This window comes from Camelus ferus, chromosome 4, assembly GCF_009834535.1.
Source record: "Camelus ferus isolate YT-003-E chromosome 4, BCGSAC_Cfer_1.0, whole genome shotgun sequence".
Lineage (NCBI taxonomy): Eukaryota > Metazoa > Chordata > Mammalia > Artiodactyla > Camelidae > Camelus > Camelus ferus.
Genome location: NC_045699.1, coordinates 22623627 through 22651433, shown reverse-complemented (window position 1 = coordinate 22651433; position 27807 = coordinate 22623627). Strand labels below are relative to the sequence as shown.

The window sequence follows — 27807 nt, the reverse complement described above, 5'->3', positions numbered from 1 at the left end:
GTTTTTCAAAAGCATGACTTTCATGCATGTACCGTATTATACCACATGGCTGTATCATACTTTATTTGACCATTCTCCTATTGTTTGGCATTTTAGGTTATTTCCCATTTTTAAAAATATTATAAACAGCACTGTCATTAACATCCTCGCACACAAATCTCTGTCAGCAATTCTTATGATTTCCTTAGGCTGGAGTTCCCAGAAGTGGAATTACTGGGTCAAAGGACATAAACTCTTTTAGAGCTCTTGGTAAAAACTGTCAAGCTGCTTTCCATAAAGGATTTTGCCAATTTATACTCCCTCCGGCAGACCACGAGCGTGTCTGTGTCACCACTCTGCTGCCAGAATCACATGTTAGTCATATTAATAGGATTTGTTTTTAATTGTGGCAAGTTGAGAGAGAAAAGATACCATTACACTAACGTTGTAATTTTCATTTACTAAACTAAAATACGGTTGTATTTTTTTTCAGATACATATGCATTATTACTTTGAAGAGAACATTCAAATATATGTAAAATAGAAATAGTGCTAGCAGGAATATTTTATTCCTGATATTAATGAGGTTATTTCCAGAGTTAATGATAATTTTGGCTATTAATTGATGCTTGATTTTTTTTCTCTTTTGACATATTCACTTTTTTCTAGTTTTCTCAGAGTTTTGTTTTGTTTTGTTTTAAGGTTTTCTGGTTAGAATGGTTGCTGAATATTACTAAATGCTTTTTTGGCACTGCAGAGATTATCCTTTTTTTTTTTTTTTTTTTTTACTTACAGCATTGATTGGTGTTACATATTACTGAAATCTTAGATTAAATTATCTTTTTTGGTCCACGGACGGTATCTCTTTTAATTTACTGCTGTATTGGTTTACTAACAGTTTCTTCCAAACTCTGTGTATGTAGTTGGAATACATCTGTGGGAATTTTTGTATTTTATTTGCCAAGTTTTCATACCAGGGGTATATATGCATGCTTCATTAAATGGTCCAGATGAGTCATTTTTTATGAAAAAAATATGAAAAGTTGAAAGTTTGGAAAAACACACTAGTAAAATCATCTTCCCAGAATCTGGTTCAGAGAAGATTCTTAGACAACTATGAGTCTTTCACAAAATTTACTCCTGTTTTCTGGTCTTGAGATAATTTTATTATATATTTTTCAAGAAAATCAACTCTTCCAGATTTTAAATTTCTTAGCACAGATACTTCATGGTTTACAAGTGGGCTATGTTTATTTTTACAGTATAATAAAGTTATACTGAAATTATAGTAAAATTAAAGTTTATAATATTATATTAAAATATACTATAATTAACATAAGTACATTAAATTATGTTAAACCATACTTAAAAAGTCAGCTCTGCCACTTACTATGTAAACTCAAGGCAAGTTAAGCAGCTTTCCCATGCCTCTTATTTCTCCTCTCTAAAACACAGATGATAATCCTAGCACCTATGAGTCAGTATGAAAGCTATATATTATTTTCAAATAATAATAAGAGAGAGACTTCATTTTAGGAGCAAGGAAAGAAAAGGTAGAACTCTCAAATTAACAGAGAGAAAACAAAATACAATGAATAGGAACTTAATCACAACAGACAAAGTAAGGACATATGAGGTAAAAATAAATAATATAAAGTAAAATAGGAGGAATAAAATCAAGTATATTCGTCATTACAACCAATGTAAGTGGATTGAATTGTCCCATAAAGAAAGCACGAGTTCAACTCAAGCAAATAAAATCCAGCTCTTTTTAAGCAACACACTTGAGATAAAATGATAAAAAGAACAAAAAGTTGAAAATAAAATGGTAGGCAGAGAAGTTGGGAAAATTCAAACAAAAAGAAAGCATAATCAACTAGCAATGGTTAAGATGGAATTTAAGAAGAATTACAATAACCAGGTAAAAAAACATTATGAATGAATAAAGTGCACAATTAATGAAGAAAATAAATAATAAAACTCATGTGTACCAAACAATATTGTAGAGAAATGCATAAAACAAAAATTATTAAAATTAAAATTTAAAATTGATAAAAATACAATTACAGTGAAATTTCTGAATACATCTCTTTTAGAATTAAACATGATTATTAGACAAAGGCTAATTTTATACAATTCAAATACAAACTTCACTTTGTTAGTATATCCACAGAAACTTTATAAAAACCAATTATGTCCTTGACCAAAAAGAAAACATTAACAAATTCTTAAAGTAGAGAATTTTTCAGGTCATTCTGTCTCATCTTTTGCTAATAAAAGTAAAAGTTAAAAAACAAAAAAGGGACCAAGTTTCTGAACTACCTGAATATTAAGAAGATAAGCCATGAATCATACAGAAAATCAACAGAAAAATTATAAAAACTATCTAGAAAACAATGAAAAGAGAAACCATTATTTACCATGAGATAAGAGAAAGAACAGCAAAGCAATCCAAGAAAAATTAAAAAGAGAATTAAAGATAAAAGCTGAAGTTAATCATATGGAAAAAAGAGAAATATTTAAAACAATAAAAGAAAAGATGATTCTCTGAAATGAGAAGCAAAACAGGAAAATCATTTGCAAGCCTTATTAAGGAAAAAAAGAAAAAGCAGAAATACACAAGTACAAGAATAGAAGGGAGACATAACCATAGAAACCAAATGCATTAAAAGAATTATGAGAGATGAACACATGCAACTTATTGACCACATCTTTGAAAGCTTAACTGGGCAATTACTTACTAAAATAAAAGTAACCAAAACTGAGCAAAGTGGAACCTGAACAGGCCAATTACCTAATGCAGTGGTCCCCCAAATTTGCTGATCATTGGAACCACCTGGGGTTCTTGAAAAACAATTTATGCTTAGCTTCCATCCACAGCTATTCTGATTTCATGGGTATGGATATAACCTAGACATGAGGATGTTCTAAGTTTTCCAGGCCATTCCAATATGCAGGAAAGTTTGGGAACCACTATGCTAGCCTCCTTCTATTCAAAATGTGGTCCCAGAACCAACAGCATTGGCATAACCTGGGAGTTTGTCAGAAATGCCAAAGCTCAGGCTCCCCCTAGACCTCTGAAATCAGAACCTGCAGCTTAACAAGTTCTGCAGATGACTCATAGGCACCTTAAAGTTTGAAAATGACAGAACAGCATAAAAAGGTATTTTAAAAACCACCTTTAAAAATGGCACCAGGGTAGTTGGGTGCACAGCTGGATTTTATCTACCCTTTATTCAGCCTTCAGATTCCAGCTATTTACACTCTCCCAGGCAATAGAAAAATGATGACAAGTTACCTTTTGAAGAAGCCTCTCTCTCATAAGCCTTTATTAGGCCAGCAAAACTTAACAAGTAAACTTGCAATGACCCTTATCAAAACAAAGCTAGCAAACAACCAACCAAAGATCAAGCACACATTTAGATGCCACTTCAAAAACACTAAATAAAATTGCATATATTCACATATTCAAACTGAATATAACAATGTTATCAAAAGAATAATACACCATTATCATTAGGGTTTATTCCACCAATGAGTGTGCAGTTCCTTACCAGAAAATCTATCAATATGATAGAGAAAAAACAAAAACAAAAAAATGGAAACAAACAAAAAAACCCAACACATGATCATATTATTGAGGCTGAAAATGGACTTGACACCGAGAAGAGAAGCAGGCTTCCCTAACAACAAATCTAAGCAGAAATAAAGATAAAAGCAAACAATAAAGACTCTTCAGGAAAACCCCAAACAAATTATCCTAAAGGAAGAAAATGTCTGCCATCTCAAGTTACCTAACCTCCTCAAGCCTCCTCCCCTTCTCAGTCATTAAAAATACAACCTGTAAATAAATCAGTCACAAAAAGGCAAATACTGCATGATTTCACTTCGAGGAGGCATCTAGAATAGCCAGACTCAAAGGGAAAAGGGAGAACGGTGGTTGCCAGGGTGGGCAGGGTGGAATAGGGAGTTGTTATTTAATGGGAAGTTCTGCAAAATGAAAAAGTTCCAGAGATTGTGCAACAACATGAATAAAATTAACACCACTGAACTACACACGTAAAATGATTAAGACGGTAAATTTCACATTACATATATTTTATACCACCATGAAAAAAAAAAAAAACCAACATGATCTGGAATTTGGGACCTAGATAATTGTTACTAAATTCATGTTTCCATATATGTATATATTCAAGAGCTACTTTGTACATTGGAATTTGTATCTATAATCTTACTCACAGTAATTACTTTGGCAGAACTTTCTAAGTGATCACTATTCTCATTATTAGCCTGTATCTATACCTTTACTTATAACTACCAGTATGTATCTGAGGACTTTCCTATTCCTAAATTTTATTTTGGGGCATCACTCTGTCAGTTGGAACAGGTTTTTAAATAAATTTTTTTTTTTTACAGAGATAATGAGAAACTCTTATTTTCTGAAACCACAGATAATAAAGAATATATTTCTATTGCCTTTGACTAGAGATAAAACTCCTTGAACACTTTTAAAAAATGCAGGTAACTCTTTTTCCTCCAGGAAGACTACAAGATTTCCCCTTTTCACCCATTAAATATAAAAATTGCAACAAGACATATTTAGATACTATTACTATTGACTGGGTATTTTAGCCCTTTTTACTGGGCATATTTAGATCATTTTTAGTTCATAAAGTTTTCTTCACTTGCCCTTGATTCTATTTCTCCCCTAATGTTCTGACTTCTCACCAAGGATACCTAAATTAATGCTCAATTTTCTATTCTCCCATCATAAATCTTCTTCTCACCATTTTAACCTCTCTGCTCTTTTCTTCCGCTTTTGGAGCAAATATCTCAAGTTTTCCCTCTAGATCAGTGATCATTTCCACAATACCAGTTCTGTCTCATTCTCTCAATCCAGATTTTTGACTGTATGAAAGCAGTCTTAGTTTCCTTGCTAGTTTTCCTTAACTCACATGAAACTCTGTCCATTGAAGTTATTCTTTAATCTGTTCATTTTTCATGGAAGGCCCTTCTCCTAAGTAAACAAACTGTTTTCTCTGAAATTTTCTTCTAGTTCTTCATTTTCAAAGATATGTTCCTCTGGATCTTAATGATGGTCCCTTTCCCTTGTTCTTAAGTATTTTCTCACCGAGGGCAAAGTTGCTTGCTTTCTTTTTACTTACAGGGTAGCCTGTGTAAATGTAGGGTTTGACCTCAAAAAGTTTTTGGTTTTTTTTTTTTTTTTTAGTTTGAAATTGAGGGTGCTGGAATTGACTTAATTGGGACTGAATTCTTCTCTTATTTACTAGCTAGATAACTTTGATTAAATTACTTAACATAAATAAAAAATAATAATAACCATAAAAATGATGATAATAGTATAATAGTGGCTATCATTTATTGAGTGTTACATGCCAGGCTCTGTGCTAAGCACTTTAAACTCCACCTCAGTTCAATTCCCAGCCTTGTTCCTTTTTAAATAATGATTCTGAATAAACACTCAAATTCTCTAATCCCCCAATTCCCATCTGCAAAATGGGAATAATAATAGTTATACTGAACTCACAGATTTGAGGTGAAGGTTAAATAAGAAGGTGCATATGAGGTGCTTGGGGTGGGGGTCAATAAATGCTTCTCGGCAAAGGCAGTAGTCGTAGGACTAGTAACAGTGTTAGTCAACGTTCCAGTTCTAACCAACGTCCAATGACTCCTGGTCCTTCATCTAATGAACCTCTACTATAAAGTGATGGGCTCTTCTCATCTCACCCCTAGATATGTGAGATCCTACCAAGTAGTGCGCAAAAACCCTCACTTTCTGTAATGCATGGTTCTGGAAGGGCAGATGGGACCAAGTGTACAAAGGACCTCGTCTGTGGTGCTAAGGAGTTAGACTCCAGCCCAGACTGGAGAATTTTTGCAGGATTTCTATTAGGAAATAGACTCAGACTCCTCGATGTCTTCCCAGACTCTTCACTCCTTCTCTCTACTCCACTTCCCAACCCTGTTGCTCTCTGGGTTTATAGCCTTTTAAATTGATATAGAAAAATCTCTGAACCTGGGGGATGCCAATGGGGTAGAATCAAACTTCAACGTCTACAGTTTCTCTATGAACCACCACTGCTATCTTTTATGAGATAAAAGACGGGGAAACTGCTACATTTTAGATTCAATCTAACTACACTGGTCATACAGTTAAGGGATAAGCCTCCAAGATTCTAATAATAGGTTCTCCTTCAATCTCAGCTTTAATGTGCTGAGAAAAAACTTTTCACAGTTTACCTATCACAGAGAAGTTTTAGTGAAGAGTTAGTTGGGAGAATCTGAATGAGAAATTAAGCCAGAAAGGTGGACTTTATGTTAGATAGCTAATGATAATTATTTTGCTGAATGCCTAAAAAGACTCAGCTTTAAATCTCATGACTTCCAATCAAAATTCTAGCAGACTTTTTTTTTTTGGTAGAATTTGACAAGCTGATCTTTTTTATGTGAATATACAAAGGACCTAAAATAATTTTTAAAACTTATTATAAATGCTTATTATAAAGTTACATAATCAAGAAGACACTTTGGTATTGGCAAAAGACAGACATATATATCAATGAGATGAACCAGAAATAGACACATAAATATATGGTTAAGGATATCTGATAAGGGTTTATTCCCTTTATATATATGTATATATAAAAGATACAATAAATATACATTATGTATAATAGATAGGTAGATATGCAATTCATTGTATGTCAATTATACCTTAATAAAGGGAAAAAAAAGTACATACATTGCCTCCTTGATCTATAAATAGTGGATTCATTCCAAATTTTTAGAAAGTGACAATATTTCTGCATCACAAAACAGAATCACAAATGCATAAGAAATATTCAATGTAATCAGAACAATTTTTTGAAGATAATGACTCCTATTAGTCATGCAATTTGTGCAACTTCTGGAAAGCTGTCTTACCTGTTTCCGCATTCATGATCATGTAAATGCTAGCAACACCTTGGTACACTTGCTAAACAAAAGCATAAGAACAGCCAACAGGCCTTCTCTACAATGTATCACACTGGGAGAAGAGAGACTGGGTCCATCTGAGACTGGTGTTCTGGATTGGTGATCATGTTGGAACGCTACAATTCTCATTCTGACACGTCCCTATAAAAGTCGTCAGCAGACCATGCTACACAGGTTAGGAGTTCACGACATCTCCCCAGCAGTCACGGCAGCGTGCGGTGTACCTACAGGGCAGAAGCAGCCTACCGCAGCTGTCTCTGTGAAACACACTGCTCTTCCTGGCTTAGGTCAAGATCCAGGGATGGGGAGGTAACCTCAAGCACAGGTTACAATTTATTTAGCCTGTTGTTGGTCTAAGCCTCCACTTCATAAATCTTGAACACTGCTGAACACTGACTCTGGCCAGGCACTGCCTTAAATACTGGGTTTACAAGTATACAATCCTTCCCTGAGGGTGTTCAGAATCCACTAAGGGAAGCTGACAAGTTGTGATAAAAGTGCTATTACTGTAAAGCTCTGCTGCAGAGAGGGTCTGGAGAAGTCTTGCTGAGGTGGTGGCAAGGGAGTACAGGTGTTCTAGGCAGAAAAAACAACATCAATAAAGACACACGGGAGAGCCGCACGGCTAAGGCTCAGGCTGGATGCAAGGTCCGTGTGGGCAGTGGAAGGGAAATGGAGAAGGCATCATGGGGGGCTGCATGAGATGCCGTGCAAAGATCTTAGCCTACAGTGGGAAACTTTGAAATTGATAAGAAGGGGAATTGAAATCATCAAATTTGTACATTATGGAGATCCCCAGGGACTTATAATGGAGCTCTCTCTCGCTCTCTCTCTCTCTCTCTCTCTCTCTCTCTCGCTCTCTCTCTCTCTCTCTCACACACACACACACACACACACACAGATTTTAAGACCCAAGGCAAAAATACCAGTTACAGAGATTAGGAAGATGATTAAAATAATCTAGGGGCTCTAGTTAAAAGAACAGAATGTCAATATTTCTTAAAACAATACATTAATATTCAGCACTTAAAAAGCTATTTTGCCTTTCTCATCTGTTATAGGGGTAACCTCGTCAGTGGCCTTTCCTCATCTCTCTGCCTGTCTTTAAAATATACATGCTCTCTCAAAAATGCATAGATGCTCCATTGTTCACTAGTCAACATTACGTACAGCAGTGTAATTCATGGGAGTTATTTCTGGGTACCAACTGGGACATATCAAGTACAAAATAGCAGAATGCTCTATTGCGTCCTGATGAAGAGGATCATCTTCTATTCTTTGCTCACATATTTAGAAAACATTGTTCTCCTTGAAAGAAGTTTAATTCAGAAAATGACTGCAATCCAAAACACCAAATTTTGAAACTAAAAATCCACTACATTTTAAAAAGTACTGTAAAATAAACAGTGGAGCCAGTATGTCATAATAGATCATGCCACCTGTCATTGGTACCTTACCAGAGTAAGGGGCTCTGCTGAGACCCAATGCAGCTCAGAAATGCGTATGTACACGAATACCACTTGCCATGTGACTTCCCTTCAAGCCTCTTTCTTGATCTTCTGAGTTCTCTGATCCCCAGGTTACAACCCCTCCCCCAAAACCTCTATCCTAGCCTTGAGTTCCAGACCTTTTCTTCTGATGGCGCACAAGCACTTAAAAAAATTTAAAAATGACAACTTTATGAGCTATAATTCACATACCATTTTAAGGTGTACAATTTAGTGGTTTGCAGTATATTCAGAAAGTTGTGCACCCATCACCAACATCTAATTCCAGAGCATTTTCATCGCCTTAAAAAGAAACCACATACCCACTAGCAGTCATGTACCCATTTCCCCCAACACCTCCAAACCCGTGTCTTTATGGATTTGCCTATTCCAGACACATCATATAAATAGAACCACACAATGTATATATGTCAAAAATACATCAAGTCACTGTTTGTTTCATGTCATTAACAAGTGCACATGATTATTTTAATGATGGTAAGATCAAATCTGAAAGTCAAGTGGTTTTCCTGTGTGCTCCCTCCTGAATGCCTTGGGGAAATGAATATGCTCAGGTGTGGAACAGAGGTGGGGATATCTCTGTTGGAGTCAAGAATTAGAAATATTTCAGTGCAAACAGGAGTGTGCCCCTAGTTCAATTATATAAAATGAAATGAAAGTTGCAAGGTCCCTGAAGACCAGGGTATAAGTCAAAAGATCCAAAAAGATGTACAATGACTCTGAAAATCAAAACCTGGTTTTTTTCTTAAATTCTTCGACCATCAATGACATTGTTATGTAAAAGCCAACAAGAGTCAGATTACTCCACAAAAGTACTTGCTCAAACTGATACCTTGGTGTTTTTTAAAGGTGCATAAAAAGAAAAAGAAATGAGACGAGTTGATATGCCTAGTAACTTTAAATGACATTCTTCAATCTCACAAGGTAGGAACAGAAGAAAAATCTAGGTAGCCAGACATATATCTAACTACTTAGTATTTTAGTCTGCTTGCAATATACAGAATTGATCCCCCTTTCCAAGCATGTTGCTCTAATATGCAAGTTGGGGTCCCCTGGGTGCCTTTGTACAGGACAATATATCCAGCATGCCCAGCTTCTGCAGAGTTCAGTGATTTTAACTAGCCTGGAGCAAGTCCACTCTCTCTGTGATACAGAACAATCCCAGCTTTCCAGCTGTGAAGAGGAAAATGCTTTGCATTATTAAATTGTAGCCATATGCTGCAAAAGCCAATCTTGTAAATGTGGAGAAGGAAAAGAATTTAAATTGAGAGGAAACTTCAGATGCAGGCAGTCATGGTAAGAGGAACCTGAGATACTGGAGGGAAAGAGCTGGCACAAAACTGCTCAGGGCAGCGGGTACAGTCACAGCCTAACTGAGGCTAGTTATGAAGGAGACCTCTTTTCATGGGGAGACTTGAACCCTCCCTGTGGGGAACTTAGACACAAAGGAAGAAAACTACGTGATAGTGATGCCTTCTAAAATGTAATGATTGCAACCTATTTAGGTATAAGGACTCTTAAAAGTTTTCTGGAATTACGTGCAGGATGAATTGAGTGCCTACAACAATATATTAAATTTCCACTTGGACTCTATGTTATTTTACGATGATATCATTTCAGATACCAGAAGATCATGCAATGCAGTTGTAAAGTTAGAAACAGGAAAAACAACAGTTTGAATAACCAACTATAGCCCAAGAACTAGTCCTTGCTCTCACAGCTTTGTGAAACGAGAGTATTTACTAGGTTTAAACTGCACTCGTGAGTGTGTACAGAGTGGGTCCCTGACCTGTACAAATGCAGAGCACGTGAACCTCAAGAGAAGAGCCAATAGAAGACAAGATGGAGGCTAGTGAGCTGTAATGATGCATAAGCTGTAATCAGACATACAGCAACAGTCACAGTACAGGTAGAGAGGTCCATCTCTAAGATAAGATGCCTGGAATAGTTCTTGGTATCTGATATCAAACAGCATTTAAAGCCATGACACAGAATATGGCTGTATAAGTAGTAGATCATCAGGAGTTTTAACCAAAGTCAGACTTGTATTGTATGAAGTGTATTCATACACAGGCTTAGAGAAAGACAAAGTAAGGGGAGAACAGAGGCAATTGTAAGGTTTTTGCACAGTTTGAGGCAAGATATAATGTGCAGAGTCCAAATAAGGGTTCCAGATGGGAACGGGCAGCTGGGATGGATTCAACAGAGCCTTAAAAGGAGAAGATGAGTGAACAGGTAGAGGATGAGAAAGAGGGCTTCTGAGAAAGGACTCGTGAGCTACTCTAGCCAAGGTGTCTGGGGAGATGCTGGTGGAGATCCCAAGATATCTAACACAGAGATAAAGTCTGGTAGAAAAGAAAAGGAATTGGAGATGTTATCCATGGGACACATGGAAAACATGTCCAAAGAGTACCTGGGCACATGAAATATTAGGAGAGAGATCTGTCCCAAAGGTCTGTATCTAGGAACAACAAAAGGCGAATGAACTTAAAAGTCACAGGGAGGACTGAAAACACACAGAGAACTAGAGACAGAAATCTGGTTAATAAGCAACTAAAAGAAAACATTACGGTTCCTGGATTACCAGGAAAGGGCCCTGCTTTCAAAAGCACAGGCAGCAAAAGCAAAAAATAAACAAGTGGAACTATATCAAACTAAATGGCTTCTGCACTGCAAAGGAAACAATCAACAGAGCGAAATGGCAACCTACGGAATACAGGAAAATAACTGCAAACCAAAAGACTGGTAAGGGGTTAGCCTCCAAAATATGTAAGAAAATCCTACAACTTGAAAGCAAAACAAAACAGAGACAACTAATCACCTGGTTTTAAATGGGCTATAGACTTGAATAGACTTTTACAAATGGCCAACAGGCCTATGAACAAAAGCTCAACATCACTAATTGTAAGGAAATGCAAATCAGAATCAAAATGAGTATCACTTCTCACCTGTCAGGATCGTTATTATCAAAAAAGAAAGAGAGAAAGCAAGCAAGCAAGTGAGAAGCGGGGGGGGGGGGGGGGGAAGAAATGGAAGGAAGGAAGGAAAGAAGGAAGAAAGAAAGAAAGAAAAGGACAACCAGTGCTGTGGAGAATGTGGAGAAACTGGAATCCTTGCACACTGTTGGCTTGAATGCAAAATGGTGCAGCCACTATGAAAAACAGGATGGTGGTTACTCAAAAAGCTAAAAATAGATCCAGCAATCCCACTTCTAAGTATTTCTCTAATTTACCTAAAAGAATTGAAATCAGGATCTCAAAGAGATATCTGCAACCCCATATTCATTGCAGCACTATTCATAATAGCCAAGATGTGGAAACAGCCAAAAAGCCCGTCCACAGATGAATGGACAAAGGTATGGTATAGACATACAATAAAATACTGTTTGGCCTGTTGTAAAAAAGGAACATTTGCAACATGCAACAACATGAATGAATCTGGAGAACACTATGTGAAGTGAAATAAACCAGTCACAGGAAAACAAATGCTGCATGATTCCACCTACCTAAGGTCCCTAAAACAGCCAGTATTGCAGAATCAGAGTGGAATGGTGGTTGCAAGGGGCTGGGGCAAAGCGGAAATGGGAAGTTGCTAATCAACAGGCAAAAATTTTCAGTTAATCAAGATGAGTGAGTTCTAGAGATCTATTGTTCAAAGTTGTACCTAGAGTCACTTAAAAACTTCCTAAGAAGGCAGATCTCATGCTAAGCGTTCTTATCACAACAAACTTAAAAAAAAAAAATTAAGCAGGGACAAAGTTTTAAGTAGAGCATGGTCAACAGAATCAAATAAATACTCAAGAATGTGGAAACAGGAATAGAATGAAAAAGAACCACTGGACTCAGGTCATACAAAGTGAATTTAATGAAAATCATTTCAAGTGGGGATGGACGCCCAGGTGCAGGGAAAGTTAAAGAGAAATTTGAGTCTTTTATGCCATGGCATGAAAAAGAAGAGGGAGTTGGGACACTTGGTTGAAGGGGGTTGTCTGAGTGAGGAGCAAAAGATTAATTTTTTTTTTAAGTAAGAAATAAGTAGCTAGGAATGAGTTAATAGAGTAAGGCAGACATGTGGAGAGGGCCAGGAAAGGTAAGGGACAAAGAAAATTTTCAATGGAGAAAGACAAGTTGGTAGCTTCAAAAAGAAGGAACACTAAGAAAAGGCAAGTGGGAAAAATATTTATACAATGTGAATACAAGGAACTAAGATATCAAGTGTTATCAGGGGAAATGCAATCTCTAAGGATACATTTGTACTCTTTCTCGCATGACTATTAGAAACTATGTAATAAAATTTCATTCCACATTTCCTGTGATGCCAAGAGGCTTAGGAAAAAAATGACTACCTAAAAACAATTCTATTCCACCATGAGATCTGAAAATATTTCTTTTTCCTCTTTTATATAATCTCTAACATTCTATTCTTATGCACCTTATTTTGCTATGTAACTTTGTTTATGTCATCTTAAGTTTTTAAGCAATGTAAAAATTCAACACATTTCTATTTGGACACACATCAAATGATACTTCCTGCAGGAAGTCTTCTTGAACACCCAGCTGGAAGAGAAAGTAGGATGAAAAAGCATTCCCTTTTACCAAGCACCTGCCACTTGCCAGGTACACTCTGCTGTCTGACACTTAACGACTGGTGCAGATAAAACTGATTATGCTGAGGTCCAGAGAAGTTGGTCACGTTCCCCATGGCCTTCATGAGCATTGTAAACTTGGAACCTTGATTCAGGAGGAAATTTTAATTATTTTAATTTCAAAGTTCACGTCCTTTCCATTTCACCACATTCTCTACAATGGTTGGAAACAGTCTTTCACGACTTTGAACTCCCATGATACCTGAGTTGTAGCACTAAGTAATATTTAGTTTTCATGATATTATAAAACACTGTGGACTTATGGACAGGAACTGTGGGAGGAACAAGTTTCATGTGCAATTCACTTTTTAATCTTCCAGAGCTAGTCATAGCGCCGTGCACAGAATAGAAGCCCATTAAATATCTGTGGCCAAAAATTCTATAGACAGCTTTTCCAGGGCTCGTTACTGTTCTCAGTGTGGAGGGGTATAGGACAAGTGGCTGTCTCCACTCACACAGAGGTGACTCAGCCCATACCCTGTCTCCTGGAAGGTAATATTTAATTCAGAACTCAGCAACATGTTGGCACTCAATTAGGGTTTTTTGTTTTTTTTGTTTTTGCCTAACAGGGTGGATAATTGGGGCTTTACAGAAAAATCTGCTTTTTTCATGACCTTATAAAATATTCCCAAATTGTCTTTTTTCCTCAAAATTAATATTACAAGTAATCAGGCTGCATCCATTGTAGAGGCTGGGCATGGTGCCAACAGCTATGGAGATCAGCTTCTTTTTTTTTTTTTTTTTTTTAACATTTTTTATTGAGGGAGCTCAACTTCTGAGGAATGACTTATACACAAGTTCCCATAACATAGCCTGTAAAAATAAGGAGCTGACTATGTGCCTTTCTGCCTTTTTTAAACGAATTTGCTAAAACAAAACAAAACAAAAAGAACACATTCCTTATCCTCTCCTCCTTTATTCTGAGTTCTATCCTAAATTGGAACATTTAAGAACTTTACTGAATGTGATGCCTTTAAAAAAAAAAAAGTTAGAGGAGAAAGTAGAAAAATGTCTCTGAAACAAAATCTGTCAGGGAAAAAAAATCCTTTGATTTTTGCACTGACTCACATGGACCTCAATCTCAAATTACTTAAAAGCTTTACCTATGATATCTGGTCTTACTACAGTTAACCAATCCTTTTACTGTCTTTCGATTTATACTTTTTGAATAGAAAGCCTGTTTATAGACTGTTGCATATCGTCTAGTGCCAAAGTTTAGAATTACTTCTAAGTGTCACAAAATAGTGCATTTCCCCCCCATAAAAAACATCTTGATTCTGGTGGATACAATAAATGAGGATATGAGAATTGAGTGTGTATGAACTTATCAACTGAGGAGTGAATGGGCTACGATTTTTCTATAAGAGTAAATTTTCTCCTTTCTTTGACCCTAAACACCACAATCTAAGATAAAACATACTCTATGAGGTTACTCAGGGCCCATGTGAGTGTACCTGCCTTCATGTGCAAATAGCAAAGAAAAATGTTGTATTATTTCTGTAACTATAAGGGAGTACTGTTTGTCCCAAAATCTAAGTTTTGACAAAAACAAAGTGAGAAGTCAAGCAAATATGGGCCCTAGTGGTCCCTGCAGATAACTACAACTGCATGTGTTAAACTACTTTTCTTGATAATTATTTGGTTGGTTTTCATTATTTTCATGGCAACCCTCTGGTAGCTTCAATTTCAGTATCTACCAAATAGGTGGGGGAAAGATCAACCTCAACATGATTATGATTGAAAGAATTTCTTAAATGCAAGGTCAGCACATTATTATACTTAGTAGATACTACTATGGGTCAAAGAAGAAATCCAAAGAGAAATAAAAAACTACCTTAAGACAAAGGAAAATGGAAATGGAACACTCCAAACTTCAGGGATGCAGCAAAAGCAGTTCTAAGAGGAAAGTTACAGTGACAAATATCTGTCTCAAGAAATAAGAAAAATCTAAAATAAACAGCCTAAATTTACACCTCAAGGAAATAGAAAAAGGAAAAAATGAAATCCAAAGTTGGTAGAAGGAAGGAAAAAACAAAGACTAGAGCAGAAAAAAATGAAATAGACAATAAATAAAATGGTAATAGAAATGATCAATAAAATTAAGAGCTGTTTCTTTGAAAATACAAAATTGACAAACCTTTATCTTGAGAAAAAGAAAGACAGCTTAAATAAATGAAATAAATGAAATCAGAAATGAAAGAAGAGACATTATAACTGATATGACACAAATACAAAGGATCATAAGAGATTACTGTGAACCATTATACTTCAACAAATTGAACAACCTGGAAGAAATAAAATCCTAGAAACATACAACCTATCAAGACTGAATCATTATGAAACAGAAAATCTGAACAAATCAATTACTAGTAAGAATACTCAGTAATCAAAAACCTCCCAAAAAAACCAAAGTCCAGGACCAGGCTGCTTTATCAGAGAAAAAAATTTTGGACATGTATTTTATGTTTAGAAATTTTCACCAGAGCTATCATTAAGTACCTTTGTCAGGAGATGCCTGCAAGAATCTAGATTGGAAAACAGGACAGGCAGGACTATCAGCTCTTCCTAAAAATCCATACAACATTGGGGCAATCAGCCCAGCTTTGAGGAGCAAGGTGATGGACCACCCAAGGTACAGCCCAGCATCCCACACACGCAGATCTAGATGAACAGCAGAAAACTTCACAGGTATAGATTTCAAGTGCAACCCCCAAGCAAGATACCAGAGTAGAATCTGTAGAAAATCAAATCTATCATGATCAGCATTCCTACCTGAATGCTGTTAACCTATCAAACTCTCAAAGAAGAATCAATACCAATGTTTCTCAAACTCTTCCAAAAAGTCAAAAGGAGGGAATTCGTTCAAACTTATGTTATGAGGTCAGTATTAAACTGGTACCAAAATCAAATAAGGATGCCACAAGAAAAAAGGAATATAGGCCAAAATCCCTGATGTACATAGATGCAAAAATCCACAACAAATATTAGCAAGGCAAATTCAACAATACATAAAAAGTATCATACACCATGATCAAGTAGGACTTATTCCAAGGATGCAAGGATGGCTCAATAACCACAAATCAGTCAACATGAAACACCACATTAACAAAGGAAGAATAAAAAAAGTTTTGATCATCTCAGTGGATGCGAAAAAAGTATTTGAAAAAAGACTCCATCAGAAAACTGTTAGAACTAATAAATGAATTCAGTAAAGCTGCAGGACATAAAATCAATATTAAAAAATCTGTTGCATTTCTATACATTAATAATGACCTATCAGAAAAAGAAATTAAGAAATAAGAAACATCTACAATTACATTAAAAAGAATAAAATATCTAGAAATAAACTCAATCTAGGAGTGAAAGAACTGTGTATTGCAAACTACAAGACATCAGTGAAAGAAAGTGAAGAATGCACAAATTAATCACAAAATAGTCTGTGCTCATGGAATAGAATTAGTAATATTGTTAGAGAGTCCAGAAATAAACCTATACATATATGGTCAATTAATTTATAACAAAGGAGCCAAGAATATACAATGGGGAAATGACAGTCTTTTCAAAAAATGATGTTGGGAAAACTGACCAGCCACATGCAAAAGAATGAAACTGGACCACTATCTTACACTGTACTCAAAAATTAACCCAAAATGGATTAAAGACTTGAACATAAGACCTGAAACCATAAAACTTCAGGAAGAAACACAGACGAAAATCTCCTTGGCATAGATCTTGGCATTGTTTTTTTAAATCTGACACCAAAAGCAAAAATAAACAAGCAGGACTACATAAAACTAGAGAGCTTCTGCATAGCAAAAGAAATCATCAATAGAATGAAAAGGCAAACTGCTGAATGAGAGAAAATATTTATAAATCATGTATTTGATAAGGGGCTTATCTCCAAAATATCTAAAGAATTCATACAACACAATAGTAAAAGATGAAACCATCTGATTTTAAAGTGGGCAGAAGATCTGAATACATGCTTTCCAAAGAAGACGTACAGATGGCCAAAACGTACATACAAATAAGCTCTACCTCATTAATCATGAGGGAAATGCAAGCCCAAACCACAATGAGATATCACATCATACCTGTTAGAATGGCTATTATCAAAAAGACTAAAAATAACAAGTGTTGGTGAGGATGTGGAGAGAAGGGAATACTTGTGCTCTGTTGGTGAGAACGTAAATTGGGGCAGCCATCATGGAAAAGAGAATGGAACTGACTGAAAAAACAAAACAAAACAAAAAACCTAGAACTACTATATAATCCAGCAATTCCACATCTGAACATTTATCCAAAGAAAATAAGAATACTAATTCAAAAAGATATATGCACCCTCATATTCACTTCAGCATTATTTACAATAGTCAGAATACAGAAACAACGCAAGTTTCCAATGACAGATGAAAAGATAAACTGTGGTATGTATGCAGTATATACATACAGTGGAATATTATTCAGCCATTAAAAAGAACAAAAATCATGCCATCTGTGACAACATGAATGGACTTCAAGGGCACTGAGCTAAAGTAAAACAAGTTAGACAGAGAAAGGTAAATACCTTCCTTATAGATGGAATCTAATATATATATGTATATGTAAAATAAAATAAAGAACTTCTTAAATGCAAGATAAGTATATTGCTATAGTTAACAGATCCTCCTTATTTCATTTATTCAATTATTTACTTAGTTCCATCTTTGTTCCAGGAAGGATATAAGGTGGCTTATTTGGCATTCACCCAATATATGATCTTAATGGTTCCCAGAGGTTTTGCCAGACTACTTATAAAAACTAACCCACAAAAAAGCACAAGCACACTACAGATTTTACAAAAAAAGAAAAGTAAGGTCATGCCAGATAAGGAAGCTCTGGTTAATGAGACCTGAAATGCTTTAGAAGTTTTCATCATAAAATTAGCAAAAAGTGTCCTAGGATTTAATATTTCTTCATTATATTTCCAGCTAGGAGAGAGCTCCCCACAAACCTACTGCCTTCCCGAATTCCAAAATGAGGTATCCACTTCAAGCTGATTTAGAGGCAAAATCCAGCTTCTAGATTGCTTTATTTTCCTTGGACAGCAACCACTCCAGCATTAGGCAAAGTGACTGAGACTGGGAAATCCAAAAGTTCATAGCCCAAGGAATGTATAGACACAAAATAATATAGCAATTAACTTTGAATGTTAATTGCAAAAGATTACAATCCAGTCACACATTTTCTAAAATTGACAGTTTTTTAATTACTGGAAATAAAATTTGGTCTAAACCCTAAATTAACGATTTACTCTTCTTTGGTCTGCAACAGTTTTTGCTACAGTTGAGATAAGACTCTTGTAGCTCTATTGCTAAGAGAGGATTAATTTCATGTTCAAAAAGAAGTCTCTAGATATAAACATATAACTTTGATTTCAGCATAAGCAAGAGAAATGTACATCATACAAAAAAAATGAAGTGGCCCAGGGCTTCTTGTCCAAAATAACAATGTCATGTCTTTGGGTGCAGTCAAGACTTTTTAAGTACCTTAGCCATGAAAAGATTATGGTGCCCATCCCCACCATGTAACAGAGAATAAAAACAAAAAATTAAATCACTAATAGCATAAGGAAATACCGTAAAGATGACTTAAATGCTTTAAAATAATTTCTTAAACTACTTCAACACTTTTAAAAGCAACAAATGTCAAATACTCCCCCTCCCCCAAAATTTGTTCAAATGCTTGTGTTTAGTTTGCTCACCAAGTACTAACCCCAGTTAGGAAACGTGGGTTAAAAACTAAAGGCCTAAATGTAGGCTCCAAAATACAGTCTGAAAAGCTTTAAGGTCACCTTCCACAAGTGGTCTCCATGTCAGATAGTCATTCTGATGCTGGAAGAAACCCAAGCCAGATGGATGCCCCGTTTGTGGGAGACCCGTGCATCTGTACTTATAGTTTGATGGGATGGGATTCCACCTTATGTCAAGAGTAGAGAACAGATTTCAAAGAGCCTTTACCTCCAAAAGGGCTTGAATTTTTGCTATCTTTTCCCAAGCTGTTATGAAATAGAAACAGGAGTAGATGGTGGCAATGTTCAGGGGCTGCACACCTCCCAGTGAAAAACTACCAGCGATAAGACAGTGCTGGCACTAGAGGTGGTCTTTTTCAAAAATGTGGCTTCACTTTGTAATAGCAAGACATGCAGCAAAGTGATTTGACTGTTTCATTGCTTATGGTAGTTGAATGAATTTGCCCATAAATGTGCCTTCTCGAGATATTAAATCTGAACTTCAGAGATGTCGCATTTCAGCCAAAGGCAGAAAACAGAGATGAAAAGAAGCTCTCAAAGATAAATAATGCTTTAAAAATACCAAGCATGCTTATACTTATAAAAGGAGCTTTTAATAATAAGTATAATTTATCCCAATTGACTGTAAAACAAAAACCTTAATAAGTTATGATTTTTCACATTTCCAATTAGAAACTATTCAATATTACTAATGGCTTGATTTATTTCAAGGTATTATAGAATAAACACTTTCATCAAATAGAATTCCTTCATAATCTGTGGTTAAATTCACAATATAGTGATACACAAAGCTTGTTAAAATGATGGAATGCAAAGAAATTTCTAATTTTATCCCATTTAATTTTGATATTTTATGTTTTATTATATTCTAACTCTGAAAAACTGGTAACTGATGTACAATTTATAATATATAATATTCAACTAATCATAATATGCATTTACCTACAACATGTCAGTTTTAAGACACAGTTCTCCAGAAGGTTTGACTTCCAAAGAAAATTTGAAAGGGAAAAAATAGAGGTGTTTTACCTTGATTGTTCCTGTTAACTATGTTATATGCAAACAGATAAATTAATAGGTGCTACACTGAATGTAGTACAAGGAAAATTTAACCAAGGCTCTTGACAAATATTGAAAAATCGAATTCTGTCATTACATAACTATTCAAAGATTATTCATTCAGCTCAAGTAGAGAACATTTTTAAGTGAGCATAATTCTTTCTGTACATGTTCAGAAATGCATTTCAAACAATAACAGCTTTATTAATTCCAAACCAAGCTGTCATTCAAATGCAAAGAACATATCCTTTGTTTAGTCTGACTTACTATACTTATCAACTCTTTTTCTACTAAAGGTCCCTCTCCCTCCTAGTTCTTTGTAAAATGAGTAAGGAAGTTTTAAAAAATGTTTGGATACAATTCACTTTTGGCTATCATGCTCCGCAGAGAGAACATTAGTCAACTAAAAAGAAGAAATTTTAGGAAAGCGGAAGACATTATAAGCTAATAAATTTTCTCAACTTCAGACATTTTCTGAAAAAATTTATTATATTCTAAATAGTTTGCCTTCTTGGTTCTAATCTCCCATCCACACAAAAAAATAAAATAATCACTTTAACTGGAAATTAACATTTTAAAATTGTTCAGCTTATCTTTTTAATGGTTTGTAACCAATTTATAGTAATATTAAGTGATTTTGATTAAAGGAAAGAAAAATCAACTTAGCATACACTTTAAATCTCCGTTTAATTAGAACTTTTTATCTTCGAAGTATATACCACTTTTGTCACACAATATGAGTTTGTATAATGCAGAATAAGCTAATGCGTAGTTGGAAAAATTGTGTCCTAAGATAAAAATAAACAAAATATAGGCAGGACTCAGAAAGAAAAAGTATATTGTGTTTTGACTTTGCATTTTCACTCGCTTATTTCCTCGCTGTATCTTTCCAACATCACTTTCAATAAGGATTGCTCTGACACATTTTGTCGCAGGTCTGGCGTCCTTCAGGAATCTCAGCCTCACGTTAGCAAAGCATTATGATCACAAGATGAAGCAATTAGGGACCTAAAACTAAGTTACCTGAGGGAACATTTGTCACTACTTTTTATAAATTTTGGAGGTTATTTTCAACGAGAAGACAGATGAGGTTATTTCGGGAGCTAGAGGGCACATGTGATTAGTTTGGATTTTTTTGTGTTTTGTTTTTGTTTTTGTTATTTGATTCTTAGAGCACTCTTTGATCAAAGTCACAGATATAATTAAATGTTTTATGAGATTAAAATTTTAGAAATTTTTCTTTGCACTAGTTTGTGTCTCATGAGGAAAGATACTACTCATAAATCCACATCAAAATTCTATATGTTCAGATTTAGGAAAAACAGAACCATGAAGATGACAAGTTATAAAAGCTATTTTCAGATCTGGAATGACTTCTGAAAACAGAGAGGGTATTTGGCATATATTATACTAAAAGAAAGGTCTTCCTTTCATTACTTCCTGATTCTGGGAATCCCATAAAAATTTTATGGAACAAAAACTCATTTGCAAAAATCCTCCACTGAAAACATCACCAACTACCACCACAAACCCCCTTTTTAAAGTAATGAGATTTGATAAACTATATTGAGTATGAAAATGTTTACTTTTTCTTGTACATTTTAAAAGAAAGATTAGAAATCTTTTTTTTTTTTTTTTTGCTCTTCAAACAGCAGTGACTTTTAGCACCTGAAAGATACACAGGCTCATTCATTTTCAAAGAAACACCAACAAAAAGTAAAACACTGGTGATTAGGTACATGCTGATGACGCCAATATGGAAGTACTTGCCGCTGTGAAGGGCCTAAACAGAATCACATCTTGTCCCGATCATACCTGCCAGCCAGAACAAAATAGGCAGCTGACCAATTACAGGGTGTTTATCTATACAGTGGTACCTTTGTTCTCCAACAATGTCAGATTGCAAATGTCCTGGAACACATATTTACCTGGAGGATTCTTGGCAGGATCATTGTGGCTTGGACTTCCTGATTGTCCAGAATCTATAAAGAAATCACAGAAAATGTTTTCTTTTTAATTTGTTTTGAAAGAATTTCACAATCCTCAGAAGGACTTAAAAAAATTTTTTTAAGGTAGAACAATGAAGTTGAGTGTTTAAATAAAGTATACTTTCCTAAGCCTTTCAGCAGCAATGTTTTATTTATTAAACTAGATGAATGTCTATACCTATTTCTTTGTCAAAAGGAAAAAAAAATATACATCTATAATATTCTTGGGGAAGAGCAAAGCTTCTTTTTGAAACAAAAGCTGTGGCATTAAAGCCACTGAAGGTAGTTTACAGGTTGGACTTGTCAGGAGCAATATGAAATAAAGCAGATATATTCCCTAAAAATGCAATCTGAGTGCAATTAAACATGCTTTAAAAAAAACCTGAAAATGTTTTTATTCAATGAGTAAAAGTACACAGAAATGAGAGTCCATTTTTCTAGGATTTTACACACATACACACATATCCACTCCAACAATCCCCCAACCTACTGGATCCAGGCCCAGATTTGCCTGCATCCCATAATAGCAAATCGATTTGCAAACACCAAGAAAGGCATAAATTACTAGGTAGAAACCAACATGGCTTTGTGGAGAGCAAATTGTTGGATCAATTTAATTTCCATCTGTGATAGACAGACAGACTCTGCAGATAAGGAGGAAGGGATCAATGGAGAGGATCTGAATTTCCTATCCTGCATTATTTCTCATCAACGCTACAGAAAGGAACATGGGAGCCAGCCGACTCTTAGGAAACACGTTTTCCCTAACTGCTCGACGCTGTTGTGTTTTGCTCACTCCTCTTTCCTCCACGTCCCCTCTGCATTTATCTGTGTCATTTGCGCCATATGATTATACACTTACTTGCAGGTTGCTTTGTAATCTTCCTTTATTGGTTCTAGTATTTAAGTTTTGTCTCCCCAGCTAAATTGCATGCTCCTGGGCAGAGGCAGAGATTCTGTCTACTTTTGTCTCAGCTCGTGGCTGTGAATGCACTAGGCTTTTGGTAAACGCCGGAGGAATGGAGGGATCAGATTCAGAAGCCTTCTTTGCTTGCCTAGAAAAGGCCATTTTGAACTTGAACATTAATTTCAACAAAATGTGACAGGTGGTCACGGACAAGTCTCTTTCCCAAAATCTTGCCATTGTACCCAAAACAGGGATTCCTCCTATCTTATTTAAGCAGAAAAATCCTACGCTAATTTTTTCAGCAGGGTTACTCTGCTATTCCTTCTCAGTTATTAACATACTGCAATTGCTGCTTCTACCAGCAAATGCAACGACATTCTGATGGTTTCTTTCTGTAGAAAACTTGGTTATTTATTTGTGCCCTTTGTCTCATGCTGCTAACTAGGTTTAATGCTGAGATCAGAATTTCGCTGCTTCATCCCACTTCCTTGTCTTTTTTTTTCTTTTCTTTCTTTCTTTCTTTTTTTTAATCCTACAACAGTTTCTATAAAATCTTACTAAATATATTTAATGATTCCCACATTATCCTTCAACTCATTTCTAATTTCCCCAAATGGAAAGGAGACTGGTAAGGACTATACTCTGCAGCTTGAATTCTGGCTAGAGTCTCTTGCAGATAGTCAAAGAGAGTTAGGTACTCTCTAAGAGGTTCTCTCACCCTCCATGAATTCTATTAGTTTTTTCTAGAATTGAGGCAAGACTCAGGAACCTATAACTTAGGAGATTAAGCTTTCTTTTTCTATATTCCTATAAAAGATGGTACAACACTGGTCCCTTTCCCGGCACAGAGTATGACTGTTACATAAAGACGATACATTACATTATTTTGCTGCAACCTCGGCTATTTCTGCCTCACGTTCCTCTGACAAACGCCCCTCAGCACTGATACTACATTCCAGCTTAACTTCTCAACTGACTTTGAGAAGTTCCTCCTTACGCATAACCCACCCACTGACCAGAGCCTCCCCAGGCTTAACTTTTCCCTCTAAAGCTACTCCATCCACATTTGCATCCCTCGAGGTCATGATGACACAACATGAGGCAGGTTAAGGCTGTCATCGTTGACATTACGGGAGCTCCAGCATGTTTAATTAGATCGACTTCGAAATGGAACCACAAAATTCTTTCCCAACATCTGGTTACTGAAATTTGTATCCAGTAAAGATTAAAGGTCTCTTCCATTCTTAAGACAGTCATCAGAACAATGGTGCCCCCTGTTACCACAACATCCCACTGGGAAAATCCTGTTTTTTTCTGCTGCAAATTACCATTTCCCACCATTTCCAACAATTTCAGACCAACTTCCTCAATTGAAAAAAAGTAATTTCTAAAAAAGCCACAAGCATTTGCGGGAAAGCTGAAGTAGACCCTAAATTTGAGTCACACACTTGCTTTTAATAATAATTCCACTTTCTAAAATAATCTGGCATTTACTGGCACACGATGACAGATTTTCCCTCCTAATTCAACGTCTGTGCCCTCTCACAAAGTAAAATAGCATATACTGGGTCCCCAAAACACAGGACAGACCCTCTCAGGGAGGGAGAAAGAGAACGTTTACTTTTCAGACTCTAAATTCTAACGCTCTAACTTACTCTTAAGTCTTATGTCACCTTGTATCGGTCACTTAATTCCAACTGCTGGAAAAAGAAGTAACCAGGGAGTCGCAGTTGGCAGAGAAACCAAAAATGAACTGCTATTGTGGTTAACTTCAGAGAACGAATTATTCAGACCACATCTAAAACCCTTCCAATTCACCACCTAGGTCAAATTTCTCTATACCCAAAGGTTTTATTTAACCACTTCCATCATTTGCTCAAGTTCTGTGTGTGTGTGTGTGTGTGCGTGCATGCGCACTTCATGTGTTACAGTGAATCCTGGCTCTGTTCCTCACTAGTGATCTTGTGCAAAATTCTTGATCTTTAACTGTAGTACCATTTACCTTATAGAATCGTTGCAAAGGTTTTACTATATAAAGCAGCAACAGTCAGACACACCCTACACAATTAATAAATGGAAGATATTATTAAACATAAAGGCCACATTGAGAAAATGACTAATTTTTAAATGCACTGCCTCTCAGGAAGAAAGGGCGAAAAGGGGTATGACTGAACTTTGTCCATCCCTGTGTAAGCATCTCAAATTGTCTGTGGTGAATCAAGCGAAGATGGGCGAGCGGGGCCCTCCTGAGAATTCTTGTGTAAATGCATTCATTCCATTCTCCCAAAAGGGGAGGAAGGCACCGTTGCCATTTTGAGGTTCCCAGGAAGCTGTCATGCTTAAAAGGCGGTAGATACCAGCCACCTGATGAAAATTACCTTCTAGAAGACTGAAATCTTTGAAGAAGGGAGGTAAGAATGGGGATTGTGAGCTTGCCCAGCAAACTGAGTCTTGAGCCTAGAAAGAAGATTTTTGATGTGGCAGACAAAAAGAGAGCGAAAGGGGTCCTGTCATTCCCTCCACACTGTATCTTCTCTTCCTTAATTACAATCTCTATCTTCTACGTGTCATGTCTTCCTGACTTGACTGGACATGATGGAGGACTGAAATACATTTTGTATTACATACTTACAAAACTCTCATATTGCCCATTCTTTGTTTTAAAAGTATGAATTAAGCATATCCTCTATCTTCGAGCAAAAAGAATAGTGCGTGAGGCTACTTGTAAATTAATACTTTTTAAACTCAATCATTTCCTCCTCCCCCAGGTTAAAGATTCTCTAGGAGTAAGAAAAAGGTTCTCATCCCTACATAATAATCCTTATTCATTTTTCTTCAATCCTTCCATCCACTCCTTTAAAAAGTAGCCACTTTCATGGCTCTACCAATAGCTAAACCAGGTTTCTCTGCTGACTCAATTTTATGGAAGACACTGAAGTGATTTAAATAGCTTGTCCAAAGTTACATGGCCACTATTAAAACCTCTCTCCTCTACATGGTCACTCATTCAGACACACTGCCTCTTCAGTGGTTATGATGCAATCTTAAAATCATGCAGAGCCAAATGATCTTTCACTAGATTAAAGTTTTCTGGGAACTTTACCTTCCCCTAATTTCTCTCCTCCTTCTCACCATTTAGCAATACATTCAAAACCTTCTTCAGAAATGTCAAACACCTTTAGCTACTTTTTCTACCTAAGTTGGAAATAATAATTTTTACCATTGAAGTCTATACACTAATTGATGTTTTAAAAAGAGGCCAACTCTAAATCAATTTAGTTTGAATTCTCCCTGCTAAACAAAGGAAATTCTAATGTTTTACTGATAATCTGGTGGACGTCTAAAAAGGTATAAGATAAAAAATAATGACCTTTTAAATGTTTGTTACTGCGTATTAACTTTCTGGGGAAGGGGAACAAATTCAATGATTTGCTGTGGTTACTGTGAAAGATTTTTTGAAAGTCATTAAGGTAAACATCAAACAAATGAGAATCAATAAGATTTACAGGGCATCTTCTGTATTCCAGTTGTTGATGTATGGAACACAATAGATTCTCCATAAATGTGCATTAAATGTATATTAAATTTCCATTTATTTAATTTACAATAATGACCTTTAAAATATTATGCAAAAATAAGAATATACATTCTACTCCTTCTAGAAGCTCAGAGATTACTCAAACAGAAATAAATATACAAATTTTAAAAAATAAACTGTGATAGGTGCTATAAATGAGTATATAGCAAGTGGAAATAACTGGTTCTTCCTGTGACGGATGAGCAAGGGCATGTCATAAAAGCTATGAGAGGGAGGTACTTAGGAACAGGGTCTTGAAAAATGAACAGATCTTACATCTTCCTGGTACATATTCCACTCTACTACCAAGGTGATCTCTTTAAAACCTAAAACTGATTAAGCTTCTTCCTTGCTAAAGTTCTTACATGTAGTCCCAAACATATAGAAAAAAAAAAAACCCAAAGTTTCAGAATGCCATTCAAGGCCCCTTGATCTGGTCCTACCCAAACCTGGGTCATATCTTAGCCTTTCAGTTCCACGTGTGTCACCTCCATTCGATGCACCTGAGTCCTTGCATGTGGCATCCCTCTTTTTCCTCCATGTTGAGGTCACCTACTTTAGATTCTGAACTATGTAAAGGCAATGATACTGCCCTTCTTAAGCTTATGGCCTTAATCTTTGATATAATGCCTGACACATTTGGTTGGGCAAGTCAAATGAATAGAAAACAGTTGGTCTACTACACACTATGAAAGTGCACAAAGAAGAGAGGAGGCATGCCTCCTCCGTGCAGAAACATACGTTAGAATTAAAACACACAAACCTCCTGTGACAAGGAAAGAGGACAGAGATATAATTCCCAGGGCTAGATCTCCCAGCCTAACATAAGTCTCAGCTCTGCTTCCCTTAATTTCCAAAGGAATATCTGGAAATGGGAGGGGGTAGGTAAGAGGAACTATTTCAAGTCAGAAATTAATGTTTGGCTCTCTCCTACAAAGGAATGAGGTGTTTGTGGGGGAGGCCCAGGAAGCAGACCCCTAGTCTGCAAGCCGGAGGCTGAGAAGGTCTGGATGACCTTGATACATAAGCTGTCTTTCTACCCCAAGATGACACTTATTCCAGGAATTCACTTTATTCTCTGACACCATGACTTGAGTATCAACAGGGAAACCAAATTTGAGAGGCGTGATTTTGATTTTATAATCATTCTGGTACAAAGAAGGGAATGTACAAACTAACCTGTCAGGCCCCTTCTGGCTCTAAAATTCTATGACTCCATAACAATATAGCTTTTATATCAAGGGATATCAGAAGAGTAAATGAAACCCACACTGTGACCTGTTAACCTACAGATAGCCTCCTGCTAGAACTAAAATTAGTCATCATGTGATAAAGGGCCCCTTTGTCATATTCC

At 36.0% G+C, this 27807-nt stretch overlaps 1 protein-coding gene across 6 annotated transcripts in view; it reads right to left on the bottom strand.

The window, feature by feature from the left end:
- NFIB (nuclear factor I B) overlaps window positions 1-27807 on the bottom strand; it is a 228270-nt gene that overhangs the window by 76190 nt on the left and 124273 nt on the right. For all 6 annotated transcript variants that reach the window (XM_006194235.3, XM_006194236.3, XM_014567297.2 and 3 more), the window contains exon 3: window positions 21910-21963. In XM_006194235.3, coding sequence (XP_006194297.1) covers window positions 21910-21963 — 54 coding nt within the window. The remainder of the gene's footprint in view (window positions 1-21909; window positions 21964-27807) is intronic.